Genomic DNA, 20,910 nt, shown 5'->3' on the forward strand with positions numbered 1-20,910 from the left:
CCCCCCCCCCCCCATCAGGAGAGCTTGTCGATGTTAGCCAGGAAGCGTTGAGCCCACCATTCATCCAGGTCGATGGGCACAAAGTCTGGGGAAGAGAAAGGTCTCGGGTCATCCATTCATGTATACAATAGAATGAATGAATGTGTATACATCCTGTGTTTACATTAACGTTCGACATGTCCACATTTAGGATACATTAAAACTAGCATATTTATGTCTGAAAACATTCCACCAGAATTAAAGTATACAACATGGGCATCTTTAAAAGGACAGAAATCACAGACTGCCTGTTTGGGCAGCTCAGGCTAAAACGCAATGAGCATGTTATTTAGATTCACATTTGGCCGACTCTTTTATCCAAAGCGACTTCAGTTCATACACACATTCCCACACACCGACGGCAGAGGCAGCCAGCTCGTCGGGGGCAGTAAGGTGTGTGTAGGTTATGTGTACTGCTATGGGACACTCAACTATGAGGAGGAGCCGGTACTCACTGTCCATATGGGGGCCGGGCTGGCCGCTCTCCTGGTAGAGGACGGCTTCCTGGGCCCCGCGAGGCCCTTCCTCCAGCTGCTGAGCCACCTCCTGCCAGGCTGCCAAAACAAACGGGGGCACGGACACCGTTACTCCTCCTATCACACGCCACGAGACTGCAGTCAGCACTCAACACAGGTGACGGCAATTAGGCCCTGATTGGCTGATTTTGGTTGTCAGGTAGTGGCAACCTCCATATGATATCATGGTGGTGCAGGGCTTGTTCATCAGAATGCATCATGGGATTTGTTTGTTGCCGCCATTTTGAGAGAACTCGAGAGAGTTCTATTAATCCTAAATAAATGTAAATGAACTGTATTCCAGGATAATTCAAAATTTGTTCTGTGAGGTCTCGCACAAGAAACATTTGCAGTTTCAAACACTACAATGTCAATCATAATGATTAACATTTTTACAATTAATAACTAAACAACTATTAGTACATTACTACTAACATACCTATGCTATGAAATGGAGGCGATCAATGTGATCTGACCATGTACAAGCCCTCTAGAATATGTTTCATGTTGGTAAAGTATTAACAGTGTATAAAGCATATTGGTTAAACTGTAACAAAGTATACAATAGGAGACCATAGAAACATAAAAAGACACTAAATCGTCACTTGTTTCGACTAGTCCTAGTGGTATTGTTAGTAAACTTTGTTCTGGTCCCATCCCACAGTTGATATGGAGCCAAGGCAGGCACTCAACCTCAATAACGCTCATGTTTTAAATAATGCAGCGCATTTGTAACCTGTTACACGTGTGTGTGTGTATGTTTGTCTATGTGTTTGAATAAGGAGGTGAACTGGTGTTCTCCCATTCTTAATCCACTGGGAACAAAAGTTAATCTTATTGTGGGCAGCTGCCCCTTGGTTTGGACCCACATTCAGCCAGAGACACATGCCGTTTCTGTCCCACTCACACAAACAGGGGAAGTGTTAGAGCACAGAAAAGCAGAGCAGGGGAAAGCAGCCGATAAAGAGAAGGATATCCCAGGGCCTTCAGCAGCCCAACGACCTTCACAGGGGGGGGTCAAGGGACCATGCTTGCTCTACAGCAAGGTTGTTGACATTGTTTATGACCTGCATTGCTACACACAGCCCCAAACCACACACGCACACACTCACAGCCCACCCCCCCAACCACATACATGTAACCACACACATCGAAGCCCCCCCAAAACCACACACACACACACACACATACACACACACACATCAAAGCCAAGAATAAATGAATGAATGAGCCTTGAACAACAATGGGTGAACTTTGGAACAGGGTCGCATGTGCATTCCTCCCAGACACAACCAATCATTCGGCCTCTCTCTGGACTCCACTGTTGTCAATGAGATGACAAGAGACTCCACGGCCGTCCACATGTTGCTGACGCAATAAAGGTATGTAGATAGCGGTATGAGTCTATGGGTGTGTGGTGGATATCAGTACAGGAGCAGCTGTAGGCCAGGCCGGGGAGGAACCGGCATGGGGGAGCAGACAAAGACAATAGTGGCATGGGCCAAAAAAATTACGCGTGTTACATCCACATTGCCTGATCGTCACATCAGCCAAAGGTTTTTTTTTACTAGCGTACATTTTTTTTTAATGAAACAACGAACTTTGGCAAGGGTCAATAAATGAACTGCTTTGAATCCGTGGTTGATGTTTGACTGTTAAACCACGGGTAGTAACCCCCTCCCCCAAGCGTTCACGCGACGGCATCTCGGGTTCCAGGCGCGCGGCTCGTGTTCCCGTGAGCGCACTTCGCTCGCTCGCGCGTTTCCTTACCGTGGTGCGCGAACTGGACGTTCTCCTCGTGCGCCGGTGTGAAGCAGCTGTCCTCTGATTGGCTGTTCACCTGCAACGACTGTGCGGGCTGATGGTACTTCTTCCCGTTTGGTCGGTTGAAGACTATCTTGGGGGCAGGAAGCCTAAAGAATAAAAGTAAATAAAAGTTAACAAACAGGGTTTCTGCTTTGACTTGAGGTTAAATACATAGCCGGTTTCTATAGCTATTCGAATACTTCTTTCTGGCATTTCCTTTTGCATAAACAAACTTCCCTCCTCATTTCAGTGTCATAAGTTGGCTAGAAATAAGGAGGGAAGTGGGTTGTTGATGCAAAAAGGGAATGCCAGAAAGAAGTATTTGAGTCACAAGGAGGGAAGGAGTTTCCAACAACTCAATGAACGACCACCTTTCTTTCCCGCAAGGTCACCCAAAGTCTACTTTCAACGCAATGGAAATAGCCAAGCAGTGACCTGGCCTTTTCTATGTGTGTGTGTGTGTGTGTGTGTGTGTGTGTGTGTGTGTGTGTGTGTGTGTGTGTGTGTGTGTGTGCGTGCGTGCGTGCGTGCGTGCGTAGCATTGTAAATCATACACGCAGACCTCATCCTCAACTGTCCTGGCATTGGCTTGATCCGTGCCAATCAGACCCCGATCACTACTTTAGGCAAAGTCCCGAGGTAACAAGGTATAAAACAACTCGTCGGGGGCACGTCGGGGGCCACGCAGCACGTTTTAATACTCACGCCGGCAGATTCCACGACGTCTGCTTGTGCTTGAATTCGGTGATCTGGTTGTCGAGCTGCTGCGTGGGACCTGCAGCGGGCAGGGAACGACGCCACACGCGTTATTACGCAAGCGTGCACCGCTATTGTGTCATTCAATAATAATAATCACATCAATTACAATAACATCATATGTAATAAGTTGGTTTGACACCGAGCCGGTCTTACCAGTTCTCCGCTGGGTAGCGAGTTTGCTCGGACCTCTGGTAATAGTGTACATTTTGGAGCTGGTAAAGCAACTGTGTGGCACTGGATGCGCCCTACAATGATTCAGTGTGAATCATGAGACAAAGTTTTAAGTAGTTAATTAATCCTGAGTGGACTGCTGGCCTCGGGAGTAATCTTTATTTTAACTCCTTCCAGTCGACGGGAATTAAACTAAACTCTTATTCCAAAGCATGCCCGTGTCATTGGCCTCCTTGCAGCATGAAATGCAGCAGCTCACGCACATTTTATTAACTTGTCGGTTAACAGTGTGACGCCCCCTAATCTGAACGTATTGTCTTGAAAAACGCCGGTAACTTCGGTTCGCTAGGTGTCTGCAGAGGGACAATGTCACTTATGATGAAACAGGTTGGAAACCGGCTGGCAACGTCGCACATTGGACGCCCACGGCGAGACTTTGACGTTCATACACGCCTCCCCCGGCGTCTTAAAGACACAGTGTACCCAATTCAACAGCCAAGGATCTGCTGTAAACCACCCCAAGAGTACTTAAACGACATTGTTATTAACGAAAGAAACATTTGCATTGAACACATTGACTATTCAACACTGGTCGAAATGTTTATTTACTCGTTATTTACAAAAAAAAGATCTTCCTCATTTGATTCTGGTATTAAATGTTTCAATTGGACAGCCTATAGTACATTCATAACGTGCCCGTTTTTTGAATAGCAGTGCTACTGCTGGTGGTAGTTGTTGGGAAAGGATGTCATCAAAAACTAACCCTAACGTTTTCTTATTTCACTATAACTAGCCAAACAACTCCATGTTACCAATACTTAGGCTATATATGTTAATACTCTTTCTCTTTGTGTGTGTGTGTGTGTGTGTGTGTGTGTGTGTGTGTGTGTGTGTGTGTGTGTGTGTGTGTGTGTGTGTAATGAATTATCATATACCATCATCCTCTTGTACGATCACTTTGAGACCTGGGATTGCTCCTGAATCTCTACACACGGGTCCATAATTAGTACCATGACCCTAGAATGACCCTGGTGTGACCCTAGTATGACCCCAGTGTGACCCCAGTGTGACCCCTCAGTACTGGGGGTCACAGTCCTCCAGCAGGCTGTCCGTGAGGTAGCTGATCTTCAGCAGGTCCTGGTAGTACTGCTTCTCCACCGCCGTGTTGACCGCCCAGCCCACCACCTCCACCCCCCGGCCAGCCCAGTACTGGACGTAGTCCCTGGGAGGGGGGAGGGAGAGGGGGAGGGAGGGAGGGAGGGAGGGAGAGAGGGAGAGGGGGAGAGAGGGAGAGGGGGAGGGAGGGAGGGAGGGAGGGAGAGGGGGAGGGAGGGAGGGAGGGAGGGAGGGTGGGACGGAGGGAGAGAGGGAGGGAGGGTGGGATGGAGGGAGAGGGGGAGGGAGGGAGAGAGAGGGGGAGGGGGAGGGAGGGAGGGAGGGAAGGAGAGGGGGACGGAGGGAGGGAGGGAGGGAGGGAGGGAGGGAGAGAGTGAGAGATGTTGGGATGAGAAAGGCAGCACATATTCTGGCAAGTATAAAAAGTATAAAAGTATAAAGAAATAACACCAATAAAACCAGATAGAAACATAAAAACCCGAAGATCCACGTGGATATGTCTCACACGTCACAAGAGATGTTATCCAACATGACTCTATTATCACATTATTTGCACAACGCCCTACGGCCTCTTGGGCTACGTAAGATAAGGTCATGGTAGCAGACCAGACTAATCCATCCAGACGTTGGTTCCCCCAGCCTCCAACCCACAGGGAGATGAAGTCCTTGTGGACCAGGACGGCGGAGACGCCACACAGGTCCCACAGCAGGTGGTGGTGGGCCCAGTCCAGCAGCACGTCCAGCAGCTCGCTCCAGAACTGCGCCCACGACGACAGCGTGCGCGGGGGTCCCGTCGCTATGGCGACTCAGGCTCCAGGGCCGGTGGGTGAGGCCCGTGACCACGTGGGGGTCCGCCTGCCGCATCTGTGGACGATGGGGGAGGGGGGCAGAGATCACATCACCATGATGACATCACCAGTGGGACATGATGACATCACCGCCCGGCCATGATGACATCACCGCCCGGCCATGATGACAACACCGCCGGGCCATGATGACAACACCGCCGGGCCATGATGACAACACCGCCGGGCCATGATGACATCATCGCCAGGACATGATGAGATCACCATCTGGCCATGATGACATCCCCGCAGGGACATGATGAGATCACCATCTGGCCATGGTGACATCACCGCCGGGACATGATGACATCACCGCCGGGCCATGATGACATCATCGCCGGACAACGATGATATCAACAGGGTTCCATGATGACATCACCGCCGGGACATGATGACGTCACCAGCCGGCCATGATGACATCAGCAGAGATAACGCGACAGCCTGGCTGTCATACAGACACACATCACCATGAGAACATCAAACGCATGTCCCATAGAACCACAACGACATGACTTTACAGTAATGGCTGAATGTTTTTATCCAAAGTGACCTCACAGTGAATTCTCTTTCTTTCCATACATGTAAAATGAATGAACGGGTACGGGTCGGGCATCTCGGTCAGGGATGCCCACGGGACGGCCCGCCCATAAGGGGGGAAGAACGGAACAGTACAGTTGTCTTTCTTCGGACAAATGTGCTCGAATGAACTGTTAAGTACATTCCTTAAGTCACTTTGGATAAAAGCGTCGGCTCAATGCCCTAAATGTAAATGCATGAGACAGAAGGTCCCTATCAGAGCATCAGCCCGTAGCGAGCCGCGTCCTGATTGGCTCGAGGGGCTGCCTGCCCGTCCCCGGGGAGGAGCTCACCTTGTAGATGACCTTGGGTTCGAAGGAGCACACGATGCTGGAGTTGTAGAGGACGGGGTAGCGCTTGTACATCTCAGCCAGCGCCGCCGCCGCCTAGGTCAGGGGAGCACGTCGGGGAGGTCAAGGGTCACGCACGGTCTCAGGGTCCTGACCCATCTGCAGAGGTACTTTCTGGACCCACTTCACATTTGGTCCAGTAAATTAAGCGAGACATTTGTATTGCCACCATGTCATAAAAGTGACATCATTAACCTGTGACCTACTGTCACAGTTTGACGGTTCATTCTGTGTTTGGGTGGTTATTGTTTGTCCCATTGATCTCGTTATTCTTTTCTTTAACCTCCTCAGTCTGATTGTGCTCTACCTCTGTTTATTTTTATCGTTCCTTCTTTGAATCAAAGCCCTAAGTTTTGCTTGGCCGGTCATCTGGTCACTAACCCAGTAGTATGTGTCTCGGTTGCGGAATACCGATATCTCTCTCCATCTTAAAGGCCTTCCTCCCTCTGGTTAGGGAGAACATGACATGAGGGATGTTTACCTTATCGGGGTAACACTTCACGTTGAGGAAGATGGTCAGACTGTGTTTGATGCACTCCTGCAACGCCTCCTGCAGAGTGGGAACTATCTGTACCCCAAACCTCTCCCCCCTGAGAGAGAGAGGGGGGGGAGGGGGGGGAGAGATGGAGATGGCAAAGAGGGGGAGAGGGGGGGCAGAGAGAGGGAGAGGGGAAAGAGTGAGAGAAAGAGGGGGGGATGGGGGGGCATAGAGTGGGAGAGGGGAAAGAGTGAGGAGGGGGAGAGAGAGAGAGAGAGAGATAGGGGGGAGAGAGAGAGAGAGAGAGAGAGAAAAAGAGGGTTGAGAGAGGGGAAGGGTTGGAGAGAGAGAGAGGGGGGGGTGAGAGAGAGAGAGAGAGAGAGAGAGAGAGGGAGGGGGGGGTGAGAGAGAGAGAGAATCAGACCCCACAGATAGCATTACCAGACATCAGCCATAATAACATCAAACACCGTTGCTCTTTGGTCCAGAGAATGGCCGCCCCGTTGGGCCTCCAGAATGAAGACACCGGTCGTGTTCCAGAGAGGGACTCTTCCCGCCATACCTCAGCCGGTGGCGGGCGGCCGCGTCCAAGCTCTTGACGTGGGCCAGGCGGAGGCCGCTGATTGGTCCGGAGCCGTTGGTGGTGCGGTCCACGGTGTCGTCGTGCAGCAGGACGGCCACCCCGTCGGCGGTGAAGCTCAGGTCCAGCTCCACCCCCGTGGCCCCGTTCCTGCTGGCCTGGAGCCGGGCCCCCAGGGGACACGTGTTAATAAAATCCAATACATAGATCTAAATCAAATGTTAAATAGGTTGAAATGGTTTTATTCAGAGTTCGAAGTGGCTCCAAAATAATGTTGAGTAGGTACAATTGCATAATTCTTACTTCATAATTCGTAGGCAGCATGTCAGCCATTTTCATAGCCTACTTGCGCAATAATTTGACTTAAGACAACCTAATTTGTCTAGGTTGACTTGCTATGGAAGAACTCAACCCGATCAGTCCCCTTTGCGTTGGATAGTCTCCCCCCTCCGGCTCAGGTTGAGCACCGAGTGTGAAACAGAGGTCAGCGCTCAGTTACAGAGGAGGACGGGGTGCGATTGTTATGCAACACTTATAAAAATGATCGGACCCCCTGGCCTACAATCTACCTGGACCGATCCCCACCATGGAGACGCGATCAATAACAGACGGGTTTTTTTTTTTTATCGACCAGGTAGTATTCCGGACACGCAGGTGTCTCAGTCGTGACGTCTCACCTCTCGAATCGCAGCCAGCGTGTTCTCCGGCGCGTCGTGACCGGCCGCGCGGTGCGCCACCACCGGCACGTCGCTGGACAGGCCGTTGGGCCGCAGCACGCGGCTCGCCTGCTCCAGTGGTACCGGGGGGAACCGGAACATCACGAGGAACACGTAGAGCGACGCGGTGAGCACCGAGGCTCCCGTGGCGCTGCGGGTCCCCGACAGTGTCAACAGGAAGACCACCGCGAAATACATCCACTCGTCCCCAACTTGTAGCATGGTAAACAACTGATCACGAGCGGTGAAGAACCGTCAGCTCATGAAGACGCCGTGGAAAGAGTCGAGTTGACGCTAATGTGCGGGTGAATAACGTCGATGTGGAGTGAGACGCCGACCAATGAGGGAGACATTGTTTGTTGTACGTCTACTCGGTCGTAGGCTACTGCATCCCGGCAGCGGCAGCAACACTTCAGCTCCGGGTGGACCGAGAGGAGGAGGAGGAGGAGGAGGTTGCTATGCAGGTAGGGGGTGGTTGCTATGGAGAACTTGATTCTCACGCGCCCCCATCTGGACCCTGGGATGCTGAGCGGGTTGGATTTCAAAACCATCTCCCAACCTCGACATTTGGCCCAATGATCAATATGACACAACGATACAGTAAAAAATAAAGACATGACGGGGAGCCTCACTTTAACTTTTATTAAAATATAAAGCAAGTATTTTTGTATATATATATAACGTAAAACTATATGAATAAAATTCATGTTAGGTATAAAACATCTCATTCAACAAACGCCCAAATCATTTTTCTCTAATCAGTAAAATAAACGCAGTAGATATCTGACATGACAATAACAGAAGTCAAATAAATCTGAACCTTAAGTCTCGATCTCGAACCCATGACAGTTAACAGATATCACTCATTGAGTTATTTTAGCTTTGTTCAGATGAGAACAACTTAAAGCAATGAACAATTGCCATTAAAATGAGAACATGCACGTTTTATCCATCTTTCAAATGAAGGCACAAACGCCATTGCCATCAGGCTCGACAGCGCCCTCTGCGGGCAGCGAGCGGAACGACCGGGACTTTATGAGTCTGCGAGTTGAGCAGGCTCGTCAGCTCCCCCTCTCGGCAGGGAGTGGATGTGCAGCAGCAGCTGCTCACAGTAGGCCGGGCTGCGCTGTTTGTCCTTGGCCGCTTGTGTCTCCCTCTCCAACAGGGCAGGGTGAACCCGGCTGCCCGCCTTCAGCACCCCTGGGGAAGGACACAGTCAGACGTTATGGTGACTGAGCACATATAACACATTGCGCGTGATGTAAACTTGATTGTTAGCAAATTATTTACCAATTGTAGCATTGTGTGCACATATTGTGCTGCTCATGTGATGTCCTGCAAAGGAATGCATAATAAATGAAGCAATACATGAAGGGACCAAGGTACACGATACGAACAGTTCTTTCACCGGGCAAGAATGAGGGAACATGATCTTCTATGGCGCATTGGCAACTACTGTTTTCCGCACGTTTATATCGTGTATAAAAACAAGTGTGCTGGGCCACCAGCAGGTGGCGCCGATGCACCGCATAAACCGAGAATCCAAAAGTGTAAGTAGTTTTCCAGCAGATGGCGACACGTCAACTCTTCCCCTACCCCTTTCCCCGACCCGCTTTGAGATCAATGCGTGTATATAGTATTACTCCAAATTGGTGTGGACGGGAAATACTTAGGGAACGGCACTTGCACAGGTGCTGCCGGAGCGCGTGACAAGTCCATCACCCCAAATGAGTTTAACCGTGCAGGCGTATCATGTGATACCGCGCAGAACTTTGTTCCTGACGGGGAACAATCTTTAAACACGGAACCGGCCTGGAACGGGTTGGGGTGGGAAACAAATGAGAACAATGAGGAGTTTATTGGCACTGGTTCAGCCATAAATGTGTGTGTGTGTGTGTGTGTGTGTGTGTGTGTGTGTGTGTGTGTGTGTGTGTGTGTGTGTGTGTGTGTGTGTGTGTGTCCGTCATGCTGTCAGGGCCGCTGCCAGACATCCAGCCACTTCACAGACGTACGTTTGAAATCCTAGAAGCATACGAATTGGATCATGAAAACGAGGAACAAAGGGGGGGGGGGGAAGTTCCTCTGGGGGGCGGGCGGGCGAGTCGTGCACCAGCGTGCGGGACGCCTCCCGACTGGGACGGGGGTTCTGCCATCAGACACGAGGCTGTCACTCAGCGGGCCGTCGGGACATCCCCCCCACACACACACACACACACACACGCACACACCCTCACCCAAACACCCTGAGCAAAGACACAATCACACACACACACACACACAAACTACACACACACAATGTATGGATATCAAAGTCAAAGGCAGGTTTACGTTATTGCCTGATCCTGCTTCCTCAGACCAAGGTCCCAGACCCTTAAGACGAACAACGTGCTTATTGCCCCTGGAAGTCTTCCAACGGCCCTGTGGGAGCGCTACAATCCCTGGTATGTAAGCTATCGCTGGATCTGGTGGATGTAAAGAAGTTAACCCCCCACTCCCTTCCTTATTCCTCCTCATCATCCCTTCCCCTCCTCCTCCTCGCCCTCCACCTCCTGCTGCTTCTCCTCATCCACCTTCCTCCCCATCCCCCTCCTCCTCCTCCCTTCCCCTCCCTCTCCTCCTCCTCCTCCTCCCTTCCCCTCCCTCTCCTCCTCCACCTTCCCCTCCCTCTCCTCCTCCACCTTCCTTCCCCTCTCATCCTTCTCCTCCCCTTCCTCCTCCCTTCCCCCTTCCTCTCCTCCTCCACCTTCCTCCCCATACCCCCCCTCCTCCTCCTCCTCCCTTCCGCTCCCTCTCCTCCTCCTCCTCCCCTTCCTCCTCCTCCTCCCTTTCCCCTTCCTCTCCTCCTCCACCTTCCTCCCCATACCCCCCCTCCTTCTCCTCCTCCCTTCCCCTCCCTCACCTCCTCCACCTTCCTTCCCCTCACCTCCTCCTCCCCTTCCTCCTCCTTAAAAGATGAGAGGAGGCCTCTGTCCTGGACATTCATACCACTCACCAGCACCCTGTCAAGACTAATGACCAGTAACAACCGAGAGAGAGGAGCAGAGACGGCCACTGGAACAACCATGAGAGAGGAGCAGAGAGGAGGAGAGGAGCAGACAGTAGCAGAGAGGAGCAGACAGTAGCAGACAGTAGCAGAGAGGAGCAGAGAGTAGCAGAGAGGAGCATAGAGGAGCAGACAGTAGCAGAGAGGAGCAGAGAGGAGCAGAGAGGGGCAGAGAGGAGCAGAGAGGAGCAGACAGTAGCAGAGAGGAGCATAGAGGAGCAGAGAGGAGCATAGAGGAGCAGAGAGGAGCAGAGAGGGGCAGAGAGGGGCAGAGAGGAGCAGAGAGGGGCAGAGAGGGGCAGAGAGCGGCCGATCCCAGCGCCGAAGCCCTCAGCTCAGCTGCTTCAGGGGGCAAAAAAAACGACCCTGGATCTTCTAAATGCATAAATAAAATAAGGAATACGGTAAGTGTGAGGGAAACCGTGACGTCTGTGGGAAAAACGCGGGGCAGGAGAGCATACTGCAGACAGAGGACGGACACAAGTAGACAGGGGGATCATGTGGATACAGAAACGTGCAGGGATCGAGAGAAGGCTGTTTCTTCATGTGGTTGTCATTAGAGAGGGAGAGAGAGCGAGAGAGAGAGAGACAGAGACAGAGAGAGAGACAGAGACAGAGACAGAGACAGAGAGAGAGAGAGAGAGAGAGAGAGAGAGAGAGAGAGAGAGAGAGAGAGAGAGAGAGCGTGAGACAGAGACAGAGAGCGAGAGAGAGAGAGCGAGCGTGAGACAGAGACAGAGAGAGAAAAAGAGAGAGAGAGCGAGCGAGCGACATAGAAAAAGACAGAAAGAGAAAGAGACAGAGAGTGAAAACACTTGACTAAGCAGCCAGGTGGGACCATTTGTTTTGATGTGCGATTGATAAACCAGTACAGTTGGAAGCAGCAGGGGGGTGTGGGCAGCAGTGGTGTGTAATAGATGTCACAGACATTAGCCTGCGTACTTGTAGATATCTCTCAAGGGTGTACTTACACAGTAACATTTCACACACACACACACACACACACACACACACACACACAACTTCAACCGATGAAAGCCCTTGATGGACTTGCCTTGTTAAAGTGTACATGTGTGTGTATGTGTGTGTGTGTGTGTGTGTGTGTGTGTGTGTGTGCTTGTGCCTGTGTGTGTGTGCGCGTGTGTGGGAAAGAGGCCTCAGCTCCAGCTGGTCCCGGTGATGAGCGAGTAGGAGAGCGAGAAAAAAATGCAGAAGCTTTGATATGAGGAGGACACTCCGAGGCTTTGATATGAGTGGGAGATGCAGGCTCACCGGCTGGTGAGCCTGCATCTCCCGCTCATATCAAAGCCTCTGAGTCTTCCCGGTTCCATGGCGCCACGCCCATCGGCCCTTCTCACCTCCCGGTTTCCCTCCTCCGCCCTCCACCCGTGACCGGCAGAGCTCTCCCCTACCGTCTCCTCTGTCATCATCCAATGTCCCTCAACGTTCTTCGCCCCGACCAACGCCGACTCCACAAACACTCGGCGGATCACCTCAAAGTCACGACACTCGATGCTAAAATCCCCAGGCTTGCGATTCACGGGGGTGGAACACAAGCACATGCTCATCCCTCATCATCGAACTTCTTTCCAGATGGTTCAAGCGGCCGCGTTTTGGTTCCGGTACGCCGGGATCCCACGGTAAAAGGAGCGATGGTCGCACTCTTGTTTGTTTTCCTCGGAGGATCATGTGACTAGGGCAGGGCTGGCTATGCGATGAATTCAATGTGCGGATGGTTTGACTCTAGAGATCAGCACAAAGTACCTTTTAAGTAAAAGGATGAGTTTGTCGAGGTCGTCCACGGGCATCCTGAATGTAAACGGCGTCAGCTCAAGGCTGATGAGGTTTGCCGAAATCCCTCAGGGAATGACGAACGCCTCTGTTGTCCTCCTGTCCCTGGAAGTCTCTGAGGTGAGGTTATATATCTGCCATTCACCACACCGAAAACACTTGGAGAGAGTCGTGGAAATTTTTTTTTTCTCCACTGTTGATGTCACGATCACGGAAACACAAAACTACGCCGGCCGTGGCCTTCCAGCCCCCAAACCGAGGCCAGGTGTTTTCGGTCCCAGCTCGATGGATGAACCCCTGTTCCAGTCATGCGTAGCGCCATCACTTGCATCGGCGCTGACCGAAGTACGCGACGTGCGAGCCCCTCATGGTACGGCCTGTAGCCCCCCCCACCCCCCTTGTGGACTCACCCAGCACCTGCTCCTGCACCGAGGCGTCGGGGTCGTCCAGGTGGAGGAGGAGCTGTCGGAACAGGAGCTCCAGGTGGGCGCCGTACAGCTGGGGGTTGTAGTCTTTACCGAGGCTGGACAGCCACAGGCCCAGCGCCTTCAGGGCCACGCCGCGCACCTGGTCGCTGCTGTCGTCCAGACGCTTCACAAGCTCTGGGGCGCACACGCACGGAAACACACACGCACACACACACGGACACGCACGCGTACATAAACACATGCGTCTATGAGCATCACATCTTCTCTCTGTGGACATGGCTGTATGTGTCTGTGTGCGAGCGTAGGCATGTTTGTGTGTGTGGGGAACAACCTGTGTGTGTGTGTGTGTGTGTTTTTGCGTGTGTGTGTCTGTGTTGAGAACAACCTGCATGTGTGTGTGTGTGTGTGAGCAAATGTATCGGGAATAACCTATGTGCGTGTGTGTAAGCGCTTGCATTTGCGTGTACCTGGGTAGATCTTGTTGAGGGTGTCGGGGTGCAGGCTGGTCTGTGTGTGTGTGTGTGTGTGTGTGTGTGTGTGTCTGTGTGCGCGTGTGTGTGTGTGTGCCCCTACCTGGGTAGATCTTGTTGAGGGCGTCGGGGTGCAGGCTGGTCTGTGTGTGTGTGTGTGTGTGTGTGTGGGTCTGTGTGTGTGTGTGTGTGTGTGTGTGTGTGTGTCCCTACCTGGGTAGATCTTGTTGAGGGCGTCGGGGTGCAGGCTGCGCCCCACCTTGCCCAGCAGGAGGGAGAGGCACCGGCAGGCGAACAGCCGGGCCGTCGGGGTGGGCTCCTCCAGACCGCCTAGCAGGGTGGAGCTCAGCTTCTGCTCCACACACAGCAGCTGGAGCACACACACACACACACACACACATGCACAGGCACACACGGTTGCCTTGTGGACCACTGGGATCACTGGGAGTTCGAGGAGAAGACTGGATCGATGTACTTGATGTGTTCGTAATCATGATACATCATGCACACCTCAGTGCATGATCTCAGTACATTATCTCATCCCTTCATCAGGAAGAGTGTAGGAAGAGTGATGGAGCGAGAGAGCGAGAGAGTACAGTTAACGATGCGTAGCACACCGCGTTATATGCAAGAGTCCCTTATGTATAATGATGTAATATATCACAATCTATAGTTTCAGAACTTCAGCATTTGAGATGGAGAGAGAGAGAGAGAGAGAGAGAGAGAGAGAGAGAGAGAGAGAGAGAGAGAGAGAGAGAGAGAGAGAGAGAGAGAGAGAGAGAGAGAGAGAGAGAGAGAGAGAGAGAGAGAGAGAGAGAGAGAGAGAGAGCGAGAGCGAGAGAGCACGAGAGCGAGAAAGCGCGAGAGCGAGAGAGCGAGCGCGAGAGAGAGCGAGAGAGAGGTTTCCAGTGACGTGCTGATCACAGGCAGCCCATTAGCTGCTCCACAGTTCACACCGACGCCGCTGACACCCCGTCCACCTCTCAGCGATACATCCACTTCACACCCAGCGCAGCGCAGGCCGGCGGCCACAGCTCAGAGACGCAGACGGAGACGGCAAGCTGAGCGGGGAGACGGACGCACGGCGTTCCCGGGGGCCCGCATGGCCCCCACGGTGCGACGCCGGGACCGGCTGCCCTTCCTGTGTGACATCGCCCCCCGAACGAGCGCTCGGGAAAACAGAAAAAGGCGACGAGGAGGAAGAGGAGGCGAGAGAAAGAGTTGGCGGGAGAGCGAGTTGGCACGGACGCGTCCCGGCGATGACCTCATGGAGGACAGAGTGAGGAGGGTGTCTGGGAGAGGAAGCGGCTAATGGGATTCACAGGGCTCACGGACGGGCTGCTGGACTGGGCCGAGCGCGCTCAGGAAGAACCGGAGCATGGAGCCTGGGAGAACAGGGTGGTGGTGTCAGAGATCACTACGATTCTCCGCCCTTTGATTTCCTTTTTTAATGACCGGATGATGTCCTGATCCACACACACACACACACACACACACACACACACACACAGCTCAAAGATGATGGAACGTTTGGACACACAAATATGTCCTCAATTGTTACGTTACTATTTTACTTTATCAATCCGAGCACGTCTAGCCAATGCGCGCACGCACATGCACACGCGCTCACATGCACGCGGGCACTCACACACACACACACCTGTGAGGCCTGTTTACGCACATGTGTGTACACACAGACACACACGCATACAGACACGCGCACATACACTTCTGGAGGCAGGTGTTGGGAGGGGAAGTGACAGCGGGGATATTTCAAGCGTAGAATAGCCCGTCCAGCTACAGAGGAAGCATCATCCCACAGGGACCAAGGTATACAGACAGCTCCCCCACCCAACAGCACCTGTTCCCCATTCCATCCAAACCTCAGACCGAACGGGTGGAGAGGGGGAGGGAGAGAGAGAGAGAGAGAAAGAGAAGGAGAAAGAGGGAGAGAGAAAGCCAATGAGAGAGCGCGAAGGAGAAAGAGAGACGGAGAAGGAGGGAGGAAGGGAGGGATGGAGGGAGAGAGCCAGTGAAAAAGTTGGCGAGCGAGAGAAAGAAAGCGAGCGAGAGAGGGAGAGAGAGGGAGAGAGAGTAAGAGAGAGGGAGTCCACACACCATACACTTGACTAGGCAGCCAGGTGGGAGCCACTGTTTTGACGGTTGATTACTAAACCAGGAGGGTTTGAAGTGAAAGGCCATGTGCGGACGGGTTTGAACGATTGACCAAGCGTGTGTTTCCCTCTTTGGAGATGAGTCATCTTGTGGGAAGTGTTTCGGCGGCGCGCCACACGTTTCCAGGGGTGTCATCCAGCTCCTTACGGCCACTCTGTCTAATTCACAGGTCGCTGGGAAAGCATGGTTCCCAGCCTGTGGTAACCATTACGTGACTTCCGCCAATGTGTGTGTTTTATAGTTTGCACGTGTTTATGAGGATATATTTATGTCTGTGTTCTTATGTGAACGTGCATTTGTGACTGTTCTGTGTGTGTCTCTGTGTGTGTGTCTGTGTTTGTGTGTGTGTGCCTGTGCGTGTGTGTGTGTATGTGTCTATGTCTGTGTGTGTGCCTGTGTCCCTATGTGTGTGTGTGCGCGTGCGTGGTGCGTCCATAGGTGTGCGCCTCTCTACCTGTCCAGGTGTGAGGGAGCCCCCGTGCAGCAGGGCCAGCAGACAGCTCAGGGCGGCGGTGCGTACGGCCGCAGCCGTACGGCCGCCCTGCCACACCAGGTTGGGGAGCAGCACCTCACACAGGAAGCCCTCCGCCGCCGCACCGAAACACCTGGGAGAGAGAGAGACAGAGACAGAGAGACAGAGAGACAGAGACAGAGACAGAGACAGAGACAGAGACAGAGACAGAGACAGAGACAGAGAGACAGACAGACAGACAGACAGACAGACAGACAGACAGACAGACAGACAGACAGAGAAATAGGTTGAGTTGAAAGAGGTAGAAGCCAAAAAAGTATATATCTTACCTTCAGAGTACTTCAAGGTCTAACTTTAATGTACCTTTCACTATCTACCGCAACAAATGAACACAGCAAAACATCATGCCGAGGGCATACCAGTTGACGGCTGACCTATGAATGCAGTTACCCATACGGGTATGCTGTCAACGTGCGTGTCTAATGGGTGGACTGGGCATGAGCTTATCAAGGCGGGTGGGAGAACTGCAAGGCAACACGTAGAAGGTAGACCTCGCTACAGCCGGGAGGACAACACCAGTGGGACGAGCCAGGAAACACTGCCTTGACTCTCTCACCCGTACTAAGTGTGTGTGTGTGTGTGTGTGTGTGTGTGTGTGTGTGTGTGTGTGTGTGTGTGTGTGTGTGTGTGTGTGTGTGTGTGTGTGTGCTTGTGCGTGTCTCAAGGATCCAGGGGTTCCTCTCTCTCTCTGGGGACGTCATTCTCATTTGATTCAAGGCCTGTTTACCGACGAGGCAGAATGATTTGATCCAAACAAAATGGACGCCATGGATACCCTGCGGTGATCCTTCGTGATTTGGCAGACAAGGACGGTAAAAGTCCCGCTATAACAACCCAAATCGGGAAAACGCAAGCCACACACCGCTACGTGTTGTGGCGCCGACCGGCCACTAGGGGGCGCCTGAGTGCCGCCGGTGGAGGGACACAGCAGCAGTCTTTGTGCGGAGGGTTTCATGGATGGCTTGTGGAGAGGGCTGGCCTGTCATCAATACGGAGACGCTAAGATGTGGTAAAACCTTGTTCCCACATCACAGCACATAGGACACTGGTATAAACACACACACATACACACACACACACAGCTCTCTTTGGAGTTGCAGCCGTTGATTTTGGTTTGTCTTCTCGAAGGGTGCATTCCCTTCAACTTAAGTTTCAGCTTCACCTCTTCCTCTCTCTTTTCTTTCTAATCACAGGCCGCAATCCACATGAAACAAAGACATTTATATGCGTGCCAGTTTGCCTGTGTGTACAACAAGGCTCCGATATGACCGCAAACGTCCTCCTCCTCTTCCTCCTTCTCCATCCGAGCTGTCATTATGTCATTTCGACCGGCAGAACAAAGAGCAGCACCTCAGCTTTGGCTCATCATCGTGTTCCCTTGATGACACGGCGAGCGTGTGTGGCCTACAATCCGACTCGGCTGTGATTGCACAGGAGGGCCTCGTAAATCAACACTCAGGTGGAGAGGAGAGGGAGAGAAGAGACAGAAGGGGAGAGAGAGACAGAAAAGGAGAGAGAGACGGAGCGACAGAGAGAGAGAACGAGAGAGAGAGAGAGAGAGAGAAGACGAGACAAGGGCTGGGGGGAGAGAGACAGAGAGACAGAGACAAAGACAGAGAGAGAGAGAGAGGGAGAAGGAGAGAGAGAGGAAGAGAGGGACAGAGAAAGAGAGACAGAGACAGAGATACAGATAGAGATAAAGATGAGGCGGAGAGAGAGAAGGATAGCGAGAGAGAGAGGGACAGAGAGAGAGAGACAGAGACAGAGAGCAAGGCATCGAGTCAGAGAGACATAGACAGACACAGAGAGACAAAGACTGAGACAGAGGCAGAGAGAGAGAGACAACCAGAGCGAGAGAGGGACTACAGTATGAATAGGAATTTAAACGTGAATACCGCAGCACCTCCCGTTGGGACAGGGCTGCGGTCTCCGAAGCTCTTTGAAGGTGTAATGTAATTTCGCTCTCTCGGATGGCTCTCTGATCACTGCAGATATGAGCGGCAAGGGGACGTCCCGGAGTGGGATGGGATGGGGGGGGGGGGGCAGAGAAGACAGGTTCCCTTTGTCTCCGATGCTCGTTTAAAAAGCGTGAAACACGCTGATGGGTTGTGACCCGTGAAACGAGAAGGTATTAAAGTAATAACGCGGGTTTTAAAAGGATACGGTTGCACTCTGTTTAAGGAGGGGGGTAAGCCGGGTGGGAGCCCGTCCCGAGTCGCTCAGCCTTTATGCTGATGCCAGGTACATGCAAAACACATCGCAGAGTCTCGGAGAACACCTCTTCACACGTTGCATCACGCCGTGGAGGTTAGTACCTTCACGGACCCCCCCTGGCATTAACCCGCGGACCCCCCTCCATGACCGTACAAAATGTGTGAGGCCTCTGACCTGGGCGACAGACAGACAGACACACAGTACAGGGGTCGCCACGGCAACCCTGCCATGTTTTTCGTTGTTTTCTCCCCCCCCCCCCCCTCCCTTAACCCAGGGTGATTGACAGGGACAGCGGGGGGATGCTGGGAGCTGGGGAGGGCACCGCCTTCAGGCTCAACGCATTCCCCCAGATTAGAGCTGTGATCTTAGGGTGCGATATGCACAGCTGAGGGGTTGGGTGGAGGAGGAGGAGGTGGTGGTGGGGAGGTAAGGGGGGCTTGTTACAGGAGCGAGGCGTCAACGCGGTGCATTGTCTGACACCCCCTGAAACTAGCGTTGGGTTTACCAGCGACAGTAACGCTGCAACGGGATACCCCGTCGGAGGGGACCCCAATAAAGATGGAATTCCATCCCCGGCCCGCTAGTGCCGGAGAGATGATGGACTCGGGGACTTTTGAGTTTGGCTTGTCTGGAAGTACGACTCCCAGTGGGGGTTAAAGGGGAGTTTAGGATTGCGTTTCATTACCGACGAGGACTTTTGTGCATAATGGAGGCTGGATGGTCTTCTGTAACCACCGCCTTGGAACTGAGGGCTGGCAAACAGAACTAAACTAAACCGTTGAGCCAGGAGCCGGGGTATCGAACTTCAAACCCAGACCGTGGTGGGACGCTGCTTGCGAGGTTTGTGTGTTTTCTGTTTCGACGTGTGTGTGTGTGTGTGTGTGTGTGTGTGTATGTGTGTCTATAGGTTAATAAGAGTGGGATAAGTACTAGCAGAATTATGGCGCCTGAATACGGGGATAAGTGGGGACTGAAACCAACTGACCGTGGTTGGATCCATGATTATTCGATCATTGTCTTGAAAAGATCTTGACTTCGCATCAGAGACATGTCATTCTGTGTCTTTATTGCCTTCAAAGTGTGCCTGTGTGTGTGTCTGTGTCTGTGTGCGTATGTGTGTGTGTGTGTGTGTGTGTGTGTGTGTGTGTGTGTGTGTGTGTGTTCCCCTCACCCCTGTGAGTCCAGGGTGCTGCCTGCGTCCAGAAGCAGCTTGGCCAGCATGGTGAAGACGCTGAGCCTCATCTCGGGGTCCGTGGTGGGCTGCAGGCACACCTGGAGCAGGGCAATCAGCTGGCCCACAAACTCCCCTAGGACTGGACCTGGGACACACACACAGACACACACACACACACAAACCGCAGAAATCAGTAACGCTGACCACTAACACCACAGCACTAACACATTCCATCTGCGTTTCCTTTTGTTTCCCGGAAAACATGACATTATGCCCGTCGGCATTCCCCCTTCCGAACCTTGACCCTTCGAACGTTGACTTTGGAAAAGTCAACGTTTGAAAAAAATAAATCCCACTGTCTGGAAAATGTTCCCATTTTTAGCCATCCTGGGGAGGAGCAGAGGGCAAGAACAACAGAGGAAACGTCCCTTGCAATATAAAAGAGTGGAGCACTGGTGCTGTCTGGACGTCTGGGAACGGGCAAGACAGTGACACACACTAGGATTATGGCGACACGGCAACAGACATCTCTGTGTGATAGGAGGCTCCTATAGTGAGTACGAGCGGATGATTCAGAGTAAACAATATTACAGCACACACACACACACACACACACACACACACACACACACACACACACACACACACACACACACACAGTGTCTGACCACATATTTACCCAGCCATATACAGTATGTATATATATATAGTGATCTTGCCGGGCATGAGGTTCTGAGTTGGAGATAAGAGAGGAGACACAGGCATCCTGAAATGCTTTATGGGTAGTTGTCAATGCCATCGGGTTTAAAGGGCGTGTAACGGTAGCCAACGGCCTGGGAGCGGCCGTCGTCTGCACAGGGTTATGCACAGAGAATCCAATACGCTAAGACACACACACACACAGTCCCACACACACATTGGAAAATAACATGAAAGTGGCGCAATATGACGAAACGTCTGCTGCCCTCTCTCCTTTCACACACACACTCTCCCCCGTTCCAGCGTGGGTCACCCCACTGCTATTGTCCCCGTCGAGACACCCAAGGAAAAGAAACACAGTCTCAGAGCGGCGGAGCGGAAAAGAGCGAGCGGAGGAAGCGAGAGGGTCACATGTATCACCGTGTCTCACAGA

General features: G+C 52.4%; 2 protein-coding genes and 1 pseudogene across 4 annotated transcripts in view; all 3 read right to left on the reverse strand.

Moving 5' to 3' along the window:
* Positions 1–14: 14 nt before the first annotated feature.
* Positions 15–3,411, reverse strand: LOC307082676 (MAPK regulated corepressor interacting protein 2-like; the record flags this gene model as incomplete). Its single annotated transcript, XM_079746320.1, has 5 exons — positions 3,273–3,411; positions 3,066–3,135; positions 2,325–2,467; positions 495–593; positions 15–85 (listed from the first exon to the last, which is right to left on the reverse strand). The coding sequence occupies exons 1-5, from the start codon at positions 3,322–3,324 to the stop codon at positions 15–17; spliced, it is 435 nt and encodes a 144-aa protein (XP_079602446.1). The 5' UTR covers positions 3,325–3,411.
* Positions 3,412–4,364: 953 nt separating this feature from the next.
* On the reverse strand, positions 4,365–8,173 carry LOC307082330 (glycerophosphodiester phosphodiesterase 1-like; annotated as a pseudogene). Its single transcript has 6 exons — positions 7,913–8,173; positions 7,218–7,393; positions 6,659–6,767; positions 6,121–6,213; positions 5,058–5,270; positions 4,365–4,512 (listed from the first exon to the last, which is right to left on the reverse strand). The product of its transcript is annotated as a glycerophosphodiester phosphodiesterase 1-like (transcript).
* Positions 8,174–8,693: 520 nt separating this feature from the next.
* The window catches only part of dnaaf5 (dynein axonemal assembly factor 5), a gene marked incomplete at its 5' end in the record, with an annotated part of 31,672 nt that continues 19,455 nt past the window's right edge, over positions 8,694–20,910 (reverse strand). Inside the window, 5 exons of one of the 2 annotated variants that reach the window (XM_079745574.1) lie at positions 8,694–9,151; positions 13,196–13,387; positions 13,897–14,053; positions 16,313–16,463; positions 19,776–19,923. In XM_079745574.1, coding sequence (XP_079601700.1) covers positions 8,985–9,151; positions 13,196–13,387; positions 13,897–14,053; positions 16,313–16,463; positions 19,776–19,923 — 815 coding nt within the window. In that variant the 3' untranslated portion in view covers positions 8,694–8,984. Of the gene's footprint in view, positions 9,152–13,195; positions 13,388–13,896; positions 14,054–14,743; positions 15,069–16,312; positions 16,464–19,775; positions 19,924–20,910 lie in introns of those variants that run through there. The other variant, XM_079745575.1, reaches the window with a different exon arrangement.

This window comes from Pollachius pollachius (genome assembly GCF_949987615.1).
Source record: "Pollachius pollachius genome assembly, chromosome: 11".
Taxonomy (NCBI): domain Eukaryota; kingdom Metazoa; phylum Chordata; class Actinopteri; order Gadiformes; family Gadidae; genus Pollachius; species Pollachius pollachius.